Below are 14,629 nucleotides of genomic sequence, written 5' to 3' on the forward strand. Positions count from 1 at the left end.
TCCAGGAAAAGGACAGAGATCCCAGCGGACCATAAGAAACCGGAAGACCAGAATTCCCGGGCCTTCACAGCCTGGCTGCAGTGGTGGAAGACTGACCTCTCAGTCGAGGACTACCTCCGATACATCACCAATCAGGTCAGAGGTCACACATTCTGTAGTTACAGGAAGCAAATAGAAGAAGACTTTCTAATTAATAGAAGGCAGTAAATGCATAAAAATCGATTGAGTAACTAGAAGAAAATCAACCGGTTTTGTTTACAAATAAATCTCAATCAACTTTTGAATTGGACCATAGGTTATGCATGTACATTATAGACATGGCTTGATTTATTTTTTGTGTTTTGATGTTGTTTTTTAGTAGTTCTACTTTTTTTTATATTGAATACTGTGCCCTGTTGCATAGGGCTTGAAAGTTAAGCGTTTCACTATATTTGTGCATGTGACAAATAAAACATGAAATTTGAAATAGGTGCTGGTACTCATTTTGGGCTTGAGTACTGTTTATATTTAGGTGCCAGAACTTTTCAATCATTATTCTATAAGAGGTGCTGGACCTCAAGCAGTAGAAAAGTCAAGGTGCCGGTACTCAGTACCGAATGTAATTAATACTTTTTTGAATGAATGAATAACATTTTATTTTTCGTGTCAAAACGCCAATTGGCAATCCATCCCTTATGGGATTAATTGACACATAAACAAACATTACAATAATTCAATAAAGAAAGAAAGAAAGAATAAGTAAGGTAAAAATCAATACATAATAGTAAATTACATCCCTAGAGCAGTAAAATAATTTACATACATACATACATACATACATACATACATACATACACACACACACACACACACACACACACACACACACACACACACACACACACACACACACACACACACACACACACACACACACACACACACATACACACATACATACATACATACATACATACATACATACATACATACATACATACATACATACATACACACACACACACACACACACACACACACACACACACACACACACACACACACATACATACATACATACATACATACATACATACATACATACATACATACATAACATAACATAACATAACATAACATAACCAGATAATTAAATACAGAAAAAAAGAAACAGAATAAAAAAGACCCAACTATGTATAATTGCTCGTAAACTCAAGAATGTCTTCACCAAAACAAAACTGAAAAACACTTCTCTTAGTACCTGGATTTCTAAAAGTCATTATCTGTGTTTTTGTCTGGTTAATCATGAGTCTCCATATTTTACACCAATTGACTGCACATAATAACATGTTCTGCAGGTCTTGTTCAGTTTCTTCCATGAAAATAGTATCAGCATATGAAAGGATTCTTAACATTTCATCATCATATCTTACTCCAATATTTAACTGTGGAATTTCTTTTGCCAAATAATTTATAAACAAAGCAAACAAAGTCGGTGATAAGGCGTCTCCTTGTTTAACACCCGATGGTGTGGGAAACCAGTCTGTGCCATATTCATTAACATGCACACAAGCAATTGATACTTTGTAAAGAGACTGGATTGCGTGATAAAATTTCCCGTCAACCCTTGTCTTTAATAAACTATAGGCTAAAATATCCCTATTTTCAAAATCAAAAGCATTCTAGAAATCAATGAAACGTGCAAAAGTAGGCTTCTCTTTGTGTAATCTATTTCGGATTATTGTACAGACCGAGAAGATATGATCTGTACAGGCTCTGGATTTACAAAAAACATTTTGTTCTTCCACCAGAATGTTTTGATTCTCTAAAAACCTATTAGCCTATTGTTGAGGTGTCACGCCCTGGTCGAAGTATATTGTATTTGTCTTTATTTATTTGGTTAGGCCGGGGTGTGACATGGGTTTATTGTGGTGTGTTTTGTCTTGGGGTTTTGTTAGGTATTGGGTGTGTGGCTTAGTGGGGGTATCTAGCAAAGTCTATGGCTGTCTGGAGTGGTTCTCAATTAGAGGCAGGTGTTTATCGTTGTCTCTGATTGGGGACCATATTTAGGCAGCCATATTCTTTGAGTGTTTTGTGGGTGATTGTTCCTGTCTTTGTGTTTGCACCAGATAGGGCTGTTTCGGTTTTCCTCATTTCATTATTTTGTAGTTTCTTCATGTATAGTTTTTTCCTTCATTAAAATATCATGAATCATCATCATGCTGCATTTTGGTCCGACTCTCCTTCTCCACAAGAAAGCCGTTACATGAGGATGGATGAGAATATAAGTTAGAAACTGTACTTAATAAACTTATGCCTCTATAGTTCAGTTGCACTCTTGGGTAATTTTTTGAAGATTTGGTAATGGGATTCTCTATAGACTTATACCAAGTGGATTGCAGTATACTGTACTCAAAACACATTTGGAGCAAATCATATAGGACGTCAATTAATTTAGGGGATTTTAAAACCTCATTAGGCAGTTCATCAATGCTGTTCATCAACACTTTCCCATTTTTTGCAGCATCAATCACCTTCTTAACTTCTGCCACAAACAGCTCATTTAAATACAGGTTACATATATAAGATGGTTCTAACATTGTATTTTCCAGTTTAGTTTTCAGGGAACATATGTCTTTATAAAAAAAAATCCTCAAAATATGCCACATTTTCGTTACCTGAGAACAAACTGGCAAACCCCTTCTCCCACTCTTTAAGTACCTGTGTAATATCAGAATACCAATGTTTTTCCAGGCCCAATTCAAGCACTAGATACATGTCCAATCATTTCCATGTCCAGTTATTGTTGTGGTATCAGAGAGTGATTGACTAGGACTCTCTCTGTCTATGTAGGACAATGACTACCTGTGGGCGGCGTTCCACCTGTACGATAGTGGCGATAGTGACGATGAGGAGGACGAGAGAAGAAGACTGCTCCAGCTACGAGGAGACGAGAGGAAGAAGTCTGTCTGTCTTACTGTCTGTCTGTTTGTCTGTCTGTCTGTCTGTCTGTCTGTCTGTCTGTCTGTCTGTCTGCCCCACTATTTTCATTCTTTTTTCTACATTCTTTTTTGTTGTAATCATGTTTCTTACATTATGAGGACTTTGAGCAGCTAACAAACCAATGTGTGTGGATAGGAGGCGGAGGCAGAAGATGGAGGCTCTAAAGGGTCAGAAGCAGGAGTACGTGACAGGGGTGTGGAACGTCAACACGGTGCTGCTGGGAGGGCTGTGGAAGGAACCCGATCTGGAGGGTAAACACACACGCACACTGTGACTTTTAACCATAGTAATTCAGTGAGTCATTCAAACGCAGGACGTTCCAGTCAAGGATTGCGAAATAAAAGGAAGTCAAACAGTTCTGGTTTAGTAGGTAATGTCATGACTCATTGGATTTCTGGCTTATTGGTACTAAACCTGTTTCATAGCCTATTGTTTATAGACTCATAGGTAACCTATTGTCTGTTGGGTTTTTTACAGAGGAGGAAGAGAGTCCAGATGAAGAAATAACCAGCTCTAAACAGGTATGTGTGTGTGTGCGTGTCTTAGTACACAGATGATACTATACATGTACTGTAAATGGATACTATAAATTAACTGTAAATGCAGAATATGCAGTAAATGTACCATAAATGGATTTACAGCCATTGTAATACAATCAGGTTTTATGTGTCATTAAGACTGGGAGCCTTCGATCTGGGTAGTTCTCTCCTTCCTTGTCCCATTCCATCATCTCTCTTTCTCTGTCCCATTCCATCATCTCTCTTTCTCTGTCCCATCCATCATCTCCCCTTCCTTGTCCCATTCCATCATCTCTCTTTCTCTGTCCCATTCCATCATCTCTCTTTCTCTGTCCCATTCCATCATCTCTCCCTCCTTGTCCCATTTCATCATCTCCCCTTCCTTGTCCCATTCCATCATCTCTCTTTCTCTGTCCCATTCCATCATCTCTCTTTCTCTGTCCCATTCCATCATCTCTCCCTCCTTGTCCCATTCCATCATCTCCCCTTCCTTGTCCCATTCCATCATCTCTCTTTCTCTGTCCCATTCCATCATCTCTCTTTCTCTGTCCCATTCCATCATCTCTCTTTCTCTGTCCCATTCCATCATCTCTCTTTCTCTGTCCCATTCCATCATCTCTCTTTCTCTGTCCCATTCCATCATCTTTCTTTCTCTGTCCCATTCCATCATCTCTCCAATTCCTTCAGATCTACGCAAAGGCTCATAACAGTTTGGGACTGATTGGGTTCTGTTCCAAATCAAACTCTAGCTTCTACCCCTAGGGACTTTCTGTAGACTTGAATTTAATAGGCCTTAGCAATATGGATACTATTTCCCTTTAAACATTTTTTTTAACTAACTGTCCTTTCTCCCTGTCAGAAGGCCTATAAGAGGACAGTGAGTGAGGGGAGCAAGGAGGCCAGTCGAGGGGGGGTGATGGGAGAGGGGGACCAGGTCCAGAGCAGGCTGGAGAGGATCTGGACACTCCTCTGCCTACCCGACACCTACAGACTGGACATGGCCATTAAGTACAGCTCCCATGCACGCAGGGACCAGCTGGAGGAGGTGTGCACAGTACATAGACACACACGCATACGATAACAAATACATACAGGTGAATGCACACTTACTGTACAAGTATCATGCCACCATCTATAGCAGGGCTGTCTTAATTCTGGTCCTGGAGGGCCTAAATACTTATAGTTTTTGTTTCTACCTGGTAGTTAATTGTACTCACCTGGTGTCCCAGGTCTGAATTAGCCCCTGATCAGAAGGAGAGAATGAAACCCAGAAGTTTTTGGGCCCTCCAGGACTGACATTGGACAGCCCTGATAGAGGTTAGCAGAGATGGTAACATGATACTTGATGCTGTGTTCATATTATCTCACCATATCACCATAGACACAGAGCTCACCATATCACCAAAAACACAGAGCTCACCACCATATCACCATAGAAACAGAGATCACCATATCACCATAGAGACAGAGCTCACCATATCACCATAGACACAGAGCTCACCATATCACCATAGAGACATAGCTCACCATATCACCAAAAACACAGAGCTCACCACCATATCACCATAGGCACAGAGCTCACCACCATATCACCATAGAAACAGAGATCACCATATCACCATAGAGACAGAGCTCACCATATCACCATAGAGACGGAGCTCACCATATCACCAAAAACACAGAGCTCACCATATCACCATAGAGACAGAGCTCACCATATCACCATAGACACAGAGCTCACTGTATCACCATATAGATAGAGCTCACCATATAACCATAGACACAGAGCTCACCATAGAGACAGAGCTCACCATATCACCATAGACACAGAGCTCACCATATCACCGAAGAGACAGAGCTCACCATATCACCAAAGAGACAGAGCTCACCATAGAGACAGAGATCACCATATCACCGTAGAGACAGAGATCACCATAATCACCATAGACACAGAGTTTACCATATCACTATAGAGACCGAGCTCACCATATCACCATGGAGACAGATCACCATAACACCATAGAGACAGAGATCACCATATCACCATAGACACAGAGTTCACCATATACTTCTAAAATCTTTTCTATACCTTGAACAGAATTTTGTGTTTATGCATACATTTGTGTATGTGTGTGTGTCCATGTGTGTGTATTTGTATACATCCGTGTGTGTGTGCGTTTCCTCCCAGGCCACAGCAGCATGGGAGCGCGCTGCCCGTCTCATCCAGCAGAGGGAGTCTCTGCTGGCTCGTCTGGAGCTGTTTGAGAGGGACGCTTCTGACCCCAACCGCTTCTTCCTGCAAGGTACTGCATAATATATATCTGCTCTGGGGTAAAGTTTCCCCTCGGTGCAGATATATTCCCACGAGCCCGTCCTCCCCAATTAAGATGACACCAGCCTCCTGTGCTCCTTACAATATTATAACATATTGCTTTTACAGCATATTGTATTGGATGATATATTGTAAGTTGCTAAATATATCATCATATTATTATTGTTATAAATAAAAGGCAGTTGATGAAATATCTAATGGACAAAAAATGTACAGCACCTGGTATTCCCAGGCAGTCTCCCAGCCAAGTACTAACTAGGCCCAACCCTGCATAGCTTCTGAGAGGCTAGTATGGTCGTAAGTGAAGGAGCATATCTTCGTACACTATACAAAGGGAATGTCTCTCGCTCTATCTTTGTCTCTTTCTTTCCTTCCATCTTTCCTTCCTTCCTCTCACTTTACTTTTCTATCTTTCTTTCCTTCCACTCTCTTTTCTTTCTATTTATTCTTTCCTGCCCCTCTCTCTCTTTCTCACTTGCACACTCATTTTTTTATTTCTCAGGCTACCGAGGCACCTCTCTAGCCAGGATGGATGAGTCCAAGCACCGGAGAAAACTCAACTCCCAGATCTGTTCTCTGGAGAAGGTTTTGTCTAAGATTCTCCACCACATTACAGACAGCTTCCATGACACTGTCACCTACAAGGTGAGTCATGGGTCTATTAATTAGTGTACAGCGTAGCAAAATGTTTTGCAACGGAAGAAAAAAAAACGGTGTTTCTTATTAGACAAATTGAGCAAAGTCCCTCCTCGTTTTTGCTTGTTTGCTTCCGTTGATGTCCTAGTGAATATGACCCACTAGTGTCATTGTGCTCTCTGACATACAGCACATGCAGTATGCTATGGGGGATAGAGAGAGACAGAGAGAAAGCAGAGTTTTTAGGTTGGTGATTTACCCTCATTGAAAGAGCTTTGCCGTTCCCTCACCTTCTCTATTTCTCTCTCCCTCACATTCTCTGTTTCTTCCTCTGGCCGTGTCCAAAATCGGTCCTGTCTTGCCTACTACTTACTAAAACTGCACAATGTGTAATAGTCGTATATCCTATCTAGAACATACAAGTTAGAAAAAATGTATGCAGTAAGCTACAAATATTGACATACTAGGCTCATACATACTGAGAAAACGCTATGGAGAGCTCTGCGCCATCCCCCTTATCTGATTATCCCCAATAACCAGAACTTGTCAACTCATCATCAAGTCCTACATTGGTTTAATCAGGTGTTGGTAGTATTGGGCTAGAACAAAAGCCCCAAAACTCTGGTGCAGCCAGACTAAGCAGTTTCCTCACAGCTGTGTTTTCAACGGTCACCCTCTCACTCTCTCCAGGGGAGGCCGTACAGGGAGAAGATGCGCTGGGACCGCATCGAGATGCTCTACTGGCTGCAGCAGGAGCGTCGGGTCCAGGCTCTGGAGAGGGTGGTGGAGGGGAGGGGCTCTCTCCCCACCAGACTGCCCCCCCTCAACCCCAACCTTCAGCTGTACCCGGGCACCCACCCCACCCCCCAAGGACACACCCCGACCCTCAGCCAGAGACCCCACCCTCACACACACAGCCCCTCCAACCCAACCCAGGCGAGCTCAGTGTATCCAGTATAAGTTTGAACGTTGTAAGCAAATAAATAAAATGCTTGGAAAATTGTTTGTATGCATGCACTGCTTGGAAGGAAGTATTATATTTGATCATTTGTATGTATTCATATTATGTATAATCCATTATCACTATCCCTTGTCAAGTAAATGTATGAACGTGATTGGATAATATATATGCACTACTAGTAGGTTCATATGACATTGTCAACATTTGATATGGTGAATATTTTTGTCATTAATCATTTACATTATTTTGTTCTGTGGCAGAAACATGCAACTCTAAGTGCCATGACAAAAGGAACGCTGTTTGCACTATGAGTCTATGTCGGGCCACTGTTAAGTGTCTTATCAGTATTGCCAAGTGCAATACCAAAGATACTGAGCTAGCACTGCAGGCCTACAAGTTTACAATGAACAACAAGCTGTCACGTATCACCAGGCAGCCTGCTCCCATCTGCCTAGTTACAGTCAAGCGCATGCTTTATCTCACCCTCTCACGTGTGCGCGAAACGCCACCGCATTGGTCATTTCAGACCGGGGGAAGTTGTTTTTGTTATAATTCAGGAAGAACCTTACTCTTTTCAAAAATAGGTGGGGATTACATTTATTTACAGAATTACATTATTTTGAAAGGAAATTATTATAAACTTGAGCACTTATCGAGTGTGGATAGCGAGCAAATAGATATATGTGAGTCATTGTGTTTCAAATGTTTCATTTCCTTACAACTTATTACGAGTGAAGTATGTGCCACCTTCAGTTAAAAAGTCTTGTTATCTGTTGTTTTTATAAACATACAATGTTTGTCTGCCTGTGGAAATAATAAACGTATAAATAGCGTTTGTTATGCATACTATATAGCCTACTACAGACAGCTGCTGTGTAGTTTTGGGAATGTCGGCTAGCTACACTGCTGTGTCCCACAGCTGTCAAATTAACCTTGGTAGTTAACTATAACGTTACGGTCTAAGTGCACAGTTAGCTAGCTATACGCCAGTCAGCTACTTTATGTGTGTGTGTGTGTGTGTGTGTATAAACTTGTAACCCGACTAAATGGCAAAAGCCCACAATCAATGTTCACTCTAAAGAGGAAATTTGGTAACTTCCTGACGTTGAATCAGCAATATCTGGGCAAGTCAGTGCACGCAGACTGAATGGAGGAGATGGATAACGAAAGTAGTCTCAATTGTTGTTTTTCTGCTACAAATTAACTTTAGATGGTCAAGTCAGTCAGACTTATTCCATTCTCAACCACATTCATGGAGAAAAAAGTCACCTGTCCTTACGAAATATATTGCAGTCAGAGTGCTGTATAACTGCAGTATGCTGCAAATACTGCCTCCAAAATACCACAGTCGACTGCAATCTTTTTTTGTAAGGGCAGCATTTTCAAATATTTACTGGCACTGTAGTATTACAAGGATCTTCATCATAGTGTATATCTACCTATCAGAGCTCTTATCAGTTTCCAGTTTTATTTTAGGTGGGGCACAGGAGTCACACTAAGAGGCAGCAGTGCAAGTAGTAGTACTGTCCTAGCTCTGGTCCAGGGTGTTACGTGCAGCTTGAGCCTCCTTCAACGTATTATTGTTCAAGAAAGCTCAAGCCACACATAGCACCCTGGACCAGAACTAGTACTGCCCATACTACATCCATCCATGCAACTTCCTTTCCCCGCAGCTCCCATCACCTGCCAATTCATCACCATTCCAACCCAGCCACCCCACCGGTGTGGTCAGACCAGGTCTGGCCCGTTGGCATGGCGATGATGGAGGAAGGGGCGCGGAGCTGCCTGCTTCAGTCACGCTCCAGCCTGGAGCAGGACATCAGGGCTTCCTACCTGATGGATCACATGATCAGTGACGGTGTGCTGACTGGGGACGAGGAGGACAGGATCAGGAGCAAGGTGGGGTGAGGAGGTGGGGAAGTACAGTAGCACCCTTTTCATACACTTTCCTATGTCCATAGTGGTAAGTGTGTAGTGATAATTAAGTGTATAAAACTGCTTGTTTTGAATTTGGCCCATAACCGAGTGCACTGTGCTGGGAAAACGGTTGGGTTCCTGATTCCAAACAAACACCCTCATAAGAGGAAGGGGGAGAGAGAGGTAAGTCAGAGAGATTGCAGGGCTTTTTAAACACTTAACACTACGGACATCTGAAAGAACTGCATTGGTGTAAGAAAAGCAATAAAGTGGTTTCAAAATTCAAATTGTCCATCGATTAGCCCACCAGGAGAGAGCAGGCGGCGGCCCTGCTGGAGCTGCTCCTGAGGAAGGATAACCAGGCCTACATCTCCTTCTACAATGCCCTGGTCCGCGAGAGCTACGGAGACCTGGCCAGCCTGCTCCACAACAGCCTGCCCCTGGTCTCCCCTGAGGCTGAGAAGAGCTTCTCAGACGGTGGCACCCGCTATGGTGAGCTGCCCCAAAGGGTGGAGGATGGAGAATACCAGGAGACTAGGGCAGTCTGAGATGTGCCTTCCTTTTCTGATACAGGGACATAATATGCAGGGGCGATCTATGTATATGTACAGTTGAAGTCGGGAGTTTACATACACCTTAGCCAAATATATTTAAACTCAGTTTTTCAGAATTTCTGAAATGTAATCCTAGTAAAGATTCCCTATCTTAGGTCAGTTAGGACCACTTTATTTTAAGAATGTGAAATGTCAGAATAATAGTAGAGAGAGTGATTTATTTGAGCTTTTATTTCTTTCATCACATTCCTAGTTGGGTCAAAAGTTTACATACACTAAATTAGTATTTGGTAGAATTTCAGTTCTGCCCACAAATTTTCTATAGGATTGAGGTCAGGGCTTTGCGATGGCCACTCCAATACCTTGACTTTGTTGTCCTTAAGCCATTTTGCCACAACATTGGAAGTATGCTTGGGCTCATTGTCCATTTGGGACCAAGCTTCAACTTCCTGACTGATGTCTTGAGATGTTGCTTCAGTATATCCACGTAATTTTCCTTCTTTATAAAGGAATAAAGAAGGAAAATTACATGGATATATATATATATATATATATATATATATATATGTATGTATGTATGTTTATTTGAATTTTTACCCCTTTTTCTCCCCAATTTCATGGTATCCAATTGTTTTTAGTAGCTACCAACTTGTCTCATCGCTACAACTCCCGTACGAGCTCGGGAGAGACGAAGGTTGAAAGTCATGCGTCCTCCGATACACAACCAATCCGCACTGCTTCTTAACACAGCGCGCATCCAACCCGGAAGCCAGCCGCACCAATGTGTCGGAGGAAACACTGTGCACCTGGCAACCTTGGTTAGCGCGCACTGCGCCCGGCCCACCACAGGAGTCGCTGGTGCGTGATGAGACAAGGACATCCCTACCGGCCAAGCCCTCCCTAACCCGGACGACGCTAGGTCAATTGTGCGTCGCCCCACGGACCTCCCGGTCGCGGCTAGTTACGATAGAGCCTGGGCGCGAACCCAGAGTCTCTGATGGCATAGCTGGTGCAGCACCCTTAACCACTGCGTCACCCGGGAGGCCAAACAGTTATATTTTTGTTTCATCAGACCAGAGGACATTTCTCCAAAAAGTGCAATCTTTGTCCCCATGTGCAGTTGCAAACCGTAGTCTGGATTTTTTATGGTGTTTTTGGAGCAGTGGCTTCTTCCTCGCTGAGTGGCCTTTCAGGTTATGTCGATATAGGACTTGTTTTACTGTGGACGTAGATACTTTTGCACCTCTTTCCTCCAGCATCTTCACAAGGTCCTTTGCTGTTGTTCTGGGATTGATCTGCGTGGTCCCATGGTGTTTATACTTGCGTACTATTGTTTGTACAGATGAACGTGGTACCTTCAGGCGATTGGAAATTGCTCCTAAGGATGAACCAGACGTGTGGAGGTCTACAAAAAAATTAAGAATCTGAGTTTTTGGCTGATTTCTTTTGATTTTCCCATGATGTCAAACAAAGAGGCGCTGAGTTTGAAGGTAGGCCTTGAAATACATCCACAGGTACACCTCAAAATTGACTCAAATGTTGTCAATTATCCTATCAGAATCTTCTAAATCCATGACATCATTTTCTGGAATTTTCCAAGCTGTTTAAAGGCACAGTCAACTTAGTGTATGTAAACTTCTGACCCACTGGAATTGTGATACAGTGAAATAATCTGTCTGTAAACAATTGTTGGAAAAATGACTTGTGTCATGCACAAAGTAGATATCCTAACCAACTTGCCAAAACAATAGTTTGTTAACAAGAAATTTGTGGAGTGGTTGGAAAAATTATTATTATAATTTTTTTTTTGGCAACAGTATTTTTATTGGAATTTTCACCCATATTCAGAGATACAACAACAGAGACAAAGCAACAAAAAAAAACAGCACTCACTTACACATACCTACGTATGTATATTGTGAGCGTACCAAGTAATTAGGCGTCACTCTAAAGCGGGAAGGTGGAATAAACGAGTCAGGAGTAGGTTTTTCTGATTGAACACGGTTCTCTATTGAGGGTATTTTGTCAACAAAAACATTCTAACATAATCAATGAAAAATCTTCCAAGGAAAAACAACAAACATAAATCACGGGTTTGTCACCGTCTTAGTGGTTCTTTCAGCACATCTTCTCTCTCTCGGTGGCCATCTTCCAGAGATAGTTTCCCCTCTCTCTGCTGGTTCCATTCTCTCTTTTATAGGGGAAGGAGAGTATCTCATTAGTACCGTCAGCTGTGCTTAATTGACTCTGGTTACCTTGTCTCCCATGCTTTGTTGGGCTACTATCCATGAGCCCAGCCTGCCCTCTAGTGGTCCTTCCACATACCTTCCCCCCCAGGACCGAACCGGAGGGTCGGGCGCCAGACGCACCGTCTTGGTCGCGTCGGGACAGCGCGTCTGCATTCCCGTTCCTCGATCCGGCCCTGTGGATGACATGGAAAGAGAACGGTTGTAAAGACAAAAACCATCTGGCTATTCTGTTGTTATTGTTTCTCTTACCAGCCATCCACGTGAGGGGCGCATGGTCAGTAACTAATGCAAACCTCCGACCCAGTAGGTAGTACCGGAGATAATCGAGGGCCCACTTGATGGCTAAGGCCTCTTCCTCTACGGTCGCATACCTCTGTTCCCGATCGCTGAGTTTCCTACTAATGAAGAGAATCGGCTTCTCTGCTTCACCTTTACCCTGAGCTAGTACGGCCCGAGCCCTGTATCCGAGGCGTCGACCTGCACAATGAACTCTTGTGAGAAGTCCGGAGCCTGTAGAACGGGATCAGAACACAGGCCATCTTTTAACAATTGAAAGGCCTCTTCCGTCTCGTCTTTCCACTCTACCTGGTTTGGCAGGTTTTTCCTGATGAGGTTTGTGAGGGGGTTGGCAATGGTTGCATATCCCGGGATAAAACGGCGATAATATCCTGTTATCCCTAAGAAGGCCCGACCGTCTCGCTTCGTCCAGTGTCGAGGCCAGTCACGAATTGTCCTGGTCTTCTCTGCCTGCGGGCGTATTTTCCCATTCCCCACGGTATACCCCAGGTATTCCGCTTCGGACAGGCCCAGGCAGCATTTATTTGGATTGGCTGTCAACCCTGTTGCTTCCAAACTCACGAGCACCGCCCGTAATCGCAGGAGGTGACTATCCCAGTCCTCGCTGTGGATGACCACATCGTCTATGTATGCCGCTGCATACTCTTGATGGGGCCGTAGAATGGCATCCATGAGGCGTTGGAAGGTTGCAGCGGCTCCGTGCAGTCCGAAGGGCATCCTCACATACTGGAAAAGCCCCTCTGGGGTGGCGAAGGCAATCTTTGGGCGTTCCTCCGGAGCCACCGGCACTTGCCAATATCCCTTCGTCAAATCCAGGGTAGTGATGAACTTGGCCTTTCCTAAGCGCTCCAAGTGTTCATCCACGCGGGGCATGGGGTACGCATCGAATGTAGAGATGGCATTCACGCCCCTAAGGTCGTTGCAGAGTCTCATACTACCATCGGCTTTGGGGACCAGGACTATGGGACTGGACCACTCGCTCGTCGAGGGCTCGATCACGCCCATCCTCAACATCTCCCTCACCTCTTTCTTAGCGATGACTCGGCGAGCCTCAGGAATCCTGTAAGGGCGGATATGCACTTTCTTGCCGGGTTCAGTGTGGATATGGTGGAACAGGACATCTGTTTGTCCTGGGAATGGAGAGAATATTCGACCAAAGTTCATAATCAGCTTGTCTAGCTGTCTTGACTGCTCCGGTAGGAGAGTTTGGCCACGGCGCACCTGTGGTAGAGCCTCTTTTTTTTCTTTGCCCTCCAGGGCCATCAAAGCCACCTCCTCCTCTCGTCCATGGTACGTCTTCAGCAGGTTTATGTGATAGAGTTGGACCTTCTTCCTCCTGTCAGGTTGCTTGATGAGGTAATTGACCGGTGAGACCCTTTTCATTACCTCGTAGGGCCCCCTCCACTGCGCCAGCAAGCGATGTTCGGCCGTGGGCACAAGCACCATCACTTTCTCTCCCACGGTGAACTCACGGGGGGTCGCAGATTTATCATAGGCCCGGCCTTGGGTCCTTTGGGCCTTCTCCATATGCTCCTTGACTATGGGCCACACTGCTGACAGGCGGTCTCTCATCAGGGTAATGTGTTCTATTGTGGATCGAAAGGGACATGGTTGGGTCTCCCAGGTCTCCTTGGCTAAGTCGAGGATTCCTCGACAGGGTCTGCCATAGAGCAATTCAAACGGAGAGAATCCAGTGGATGCCTGGGGTACTTCTCGCAGGGCAAACATTAAGTGTGGGAGAAGCATGTCCCAGTTTTTCCCGTCTCGGGACACCACTCTTCTCAACATGCTTTTAATTGTTTTGTTCAAGCGTTCACACAACCCATCTGTTTGAGGGTGGAATATGCTTGTACGTATCTGTTGAACCTGATATAACCGACACAAGTCCTTCATCAACTGGGACATGAACGGGGTTCCTTGATCGGTTAAGATAGTCTTGGGAAGGCCCACACGAGAGAACATCAGGAATAACTCCTTGGCAATTCCCTTTGACGACATGTTACGCAGGGGTATGGCCTCCGGGAACTTGGTAGCGTAATCTATAACCACTAGGATGTACTCGTGTCCTCTGGCGGATTTTGGGAGGGGTCCTACGAGGTCCATAGCTATGCGTTCAAAGGGAGTCTCTATGTTGGGGAGAGGAATCAAAGGTTTACGTAGGTGTGGCCGTGGGGCTGTACGTT

The 14,629-nt window shown here is 44.0% G+C and overlaps 2 protein-coding genes across 7 annotated transcripts in view; both read left to right on the forward strand.

Moving 5' to 3' along the window:
* Positions 1-8,262, forward strand: part of LOC124013655 (coiled-coil domain-containing protein 87-like) — a 15,000-nt gene extending 6,738 nt beyond the window's left edge. Inside the window, exons 13-20 of one of the 2 annotated variants that reach the window (XM_046328028.1) lie at positions 6-135; positions 2,833-2,942; positions 3,118-3,233; positions 3,460-3,503; positions 4,360-4,545; positions 5,689-5,803; positions 6,335-6,477; positions 7,159-8,262. In XM_046328028.1, the coding sequence (XP_046183984.1) occupies positions 6-135; positions 2,833-2,942; positions 3,118-3,233; positions 3,460-3,503; positions 4,360-4,545; positions 5,689-5,803; positions 6,335-6,477; positions 7,159-7,428 (1,114 nt within the window). In that variant the 3' untranslated portion in view covers positions 7,429-8,262. The remainder of the gene's footprint in view (positions 1-5; positions 136-2,832; positions 2,943-3,117; positions 3,234-3,459; positions 3,504-4,359; positions 4,546-5,688; positions 5,804-6,334; positions 6,478-7,158) is intronic. The other variant, XM_046328029.1, reaches the window with a different exon arrangement.
* LOC124013654 (apoptotic protease-activating factor 1-like) overlaps positions 7,928-14,629 on the forward strand; it is a 71,226-nt gene continuing 64,524 nt past the window's right edge. For 2 of the 5 annotated variants that reach the window (XM_046328022.1, XM_046328024.1), the window contains exons 1-3: positions 7,977-8,112; positions 9,103-9,328; positions 9,649-9,838. In XM_046328022.1, coding sequence (XP_046183978.1) covers positions 9,182-9,328; positions 9,649-9,838 — 337 coding nt within the window. In that variant the 5' untranslated portion in view covers positions 7,977-8,112; positions 9,103-9,181. Of the gene's footprint in view, positions 8,113-9,102; positions 9,342-9,648; positions 9,839-14,629 lie in introns of those variants that run through there. The other 3 variants (XM_046328023.1, XM_046328025.1, XM_046328027.1) reach the window with 3 other exon arrangements.

This window comes from Oncorhynchus gorbuscha, linkage group LG25, assembly GCF_021184085.1.
Source record: "Oncorhynchus gorbuscha isolate QuinsamMale2020 ecotype Even-year linkage group LG25, OgorEven_v1.0, whole genome shotgun sequence".
In the NCBI taxonomy this organism is placed as follows: Eukaryota; Metazoa; Chordata; class Actinopteri; order Salmoniformes; family Salmonidae; genus Oncorhynchus; species Oncorhynchus gorbuscha.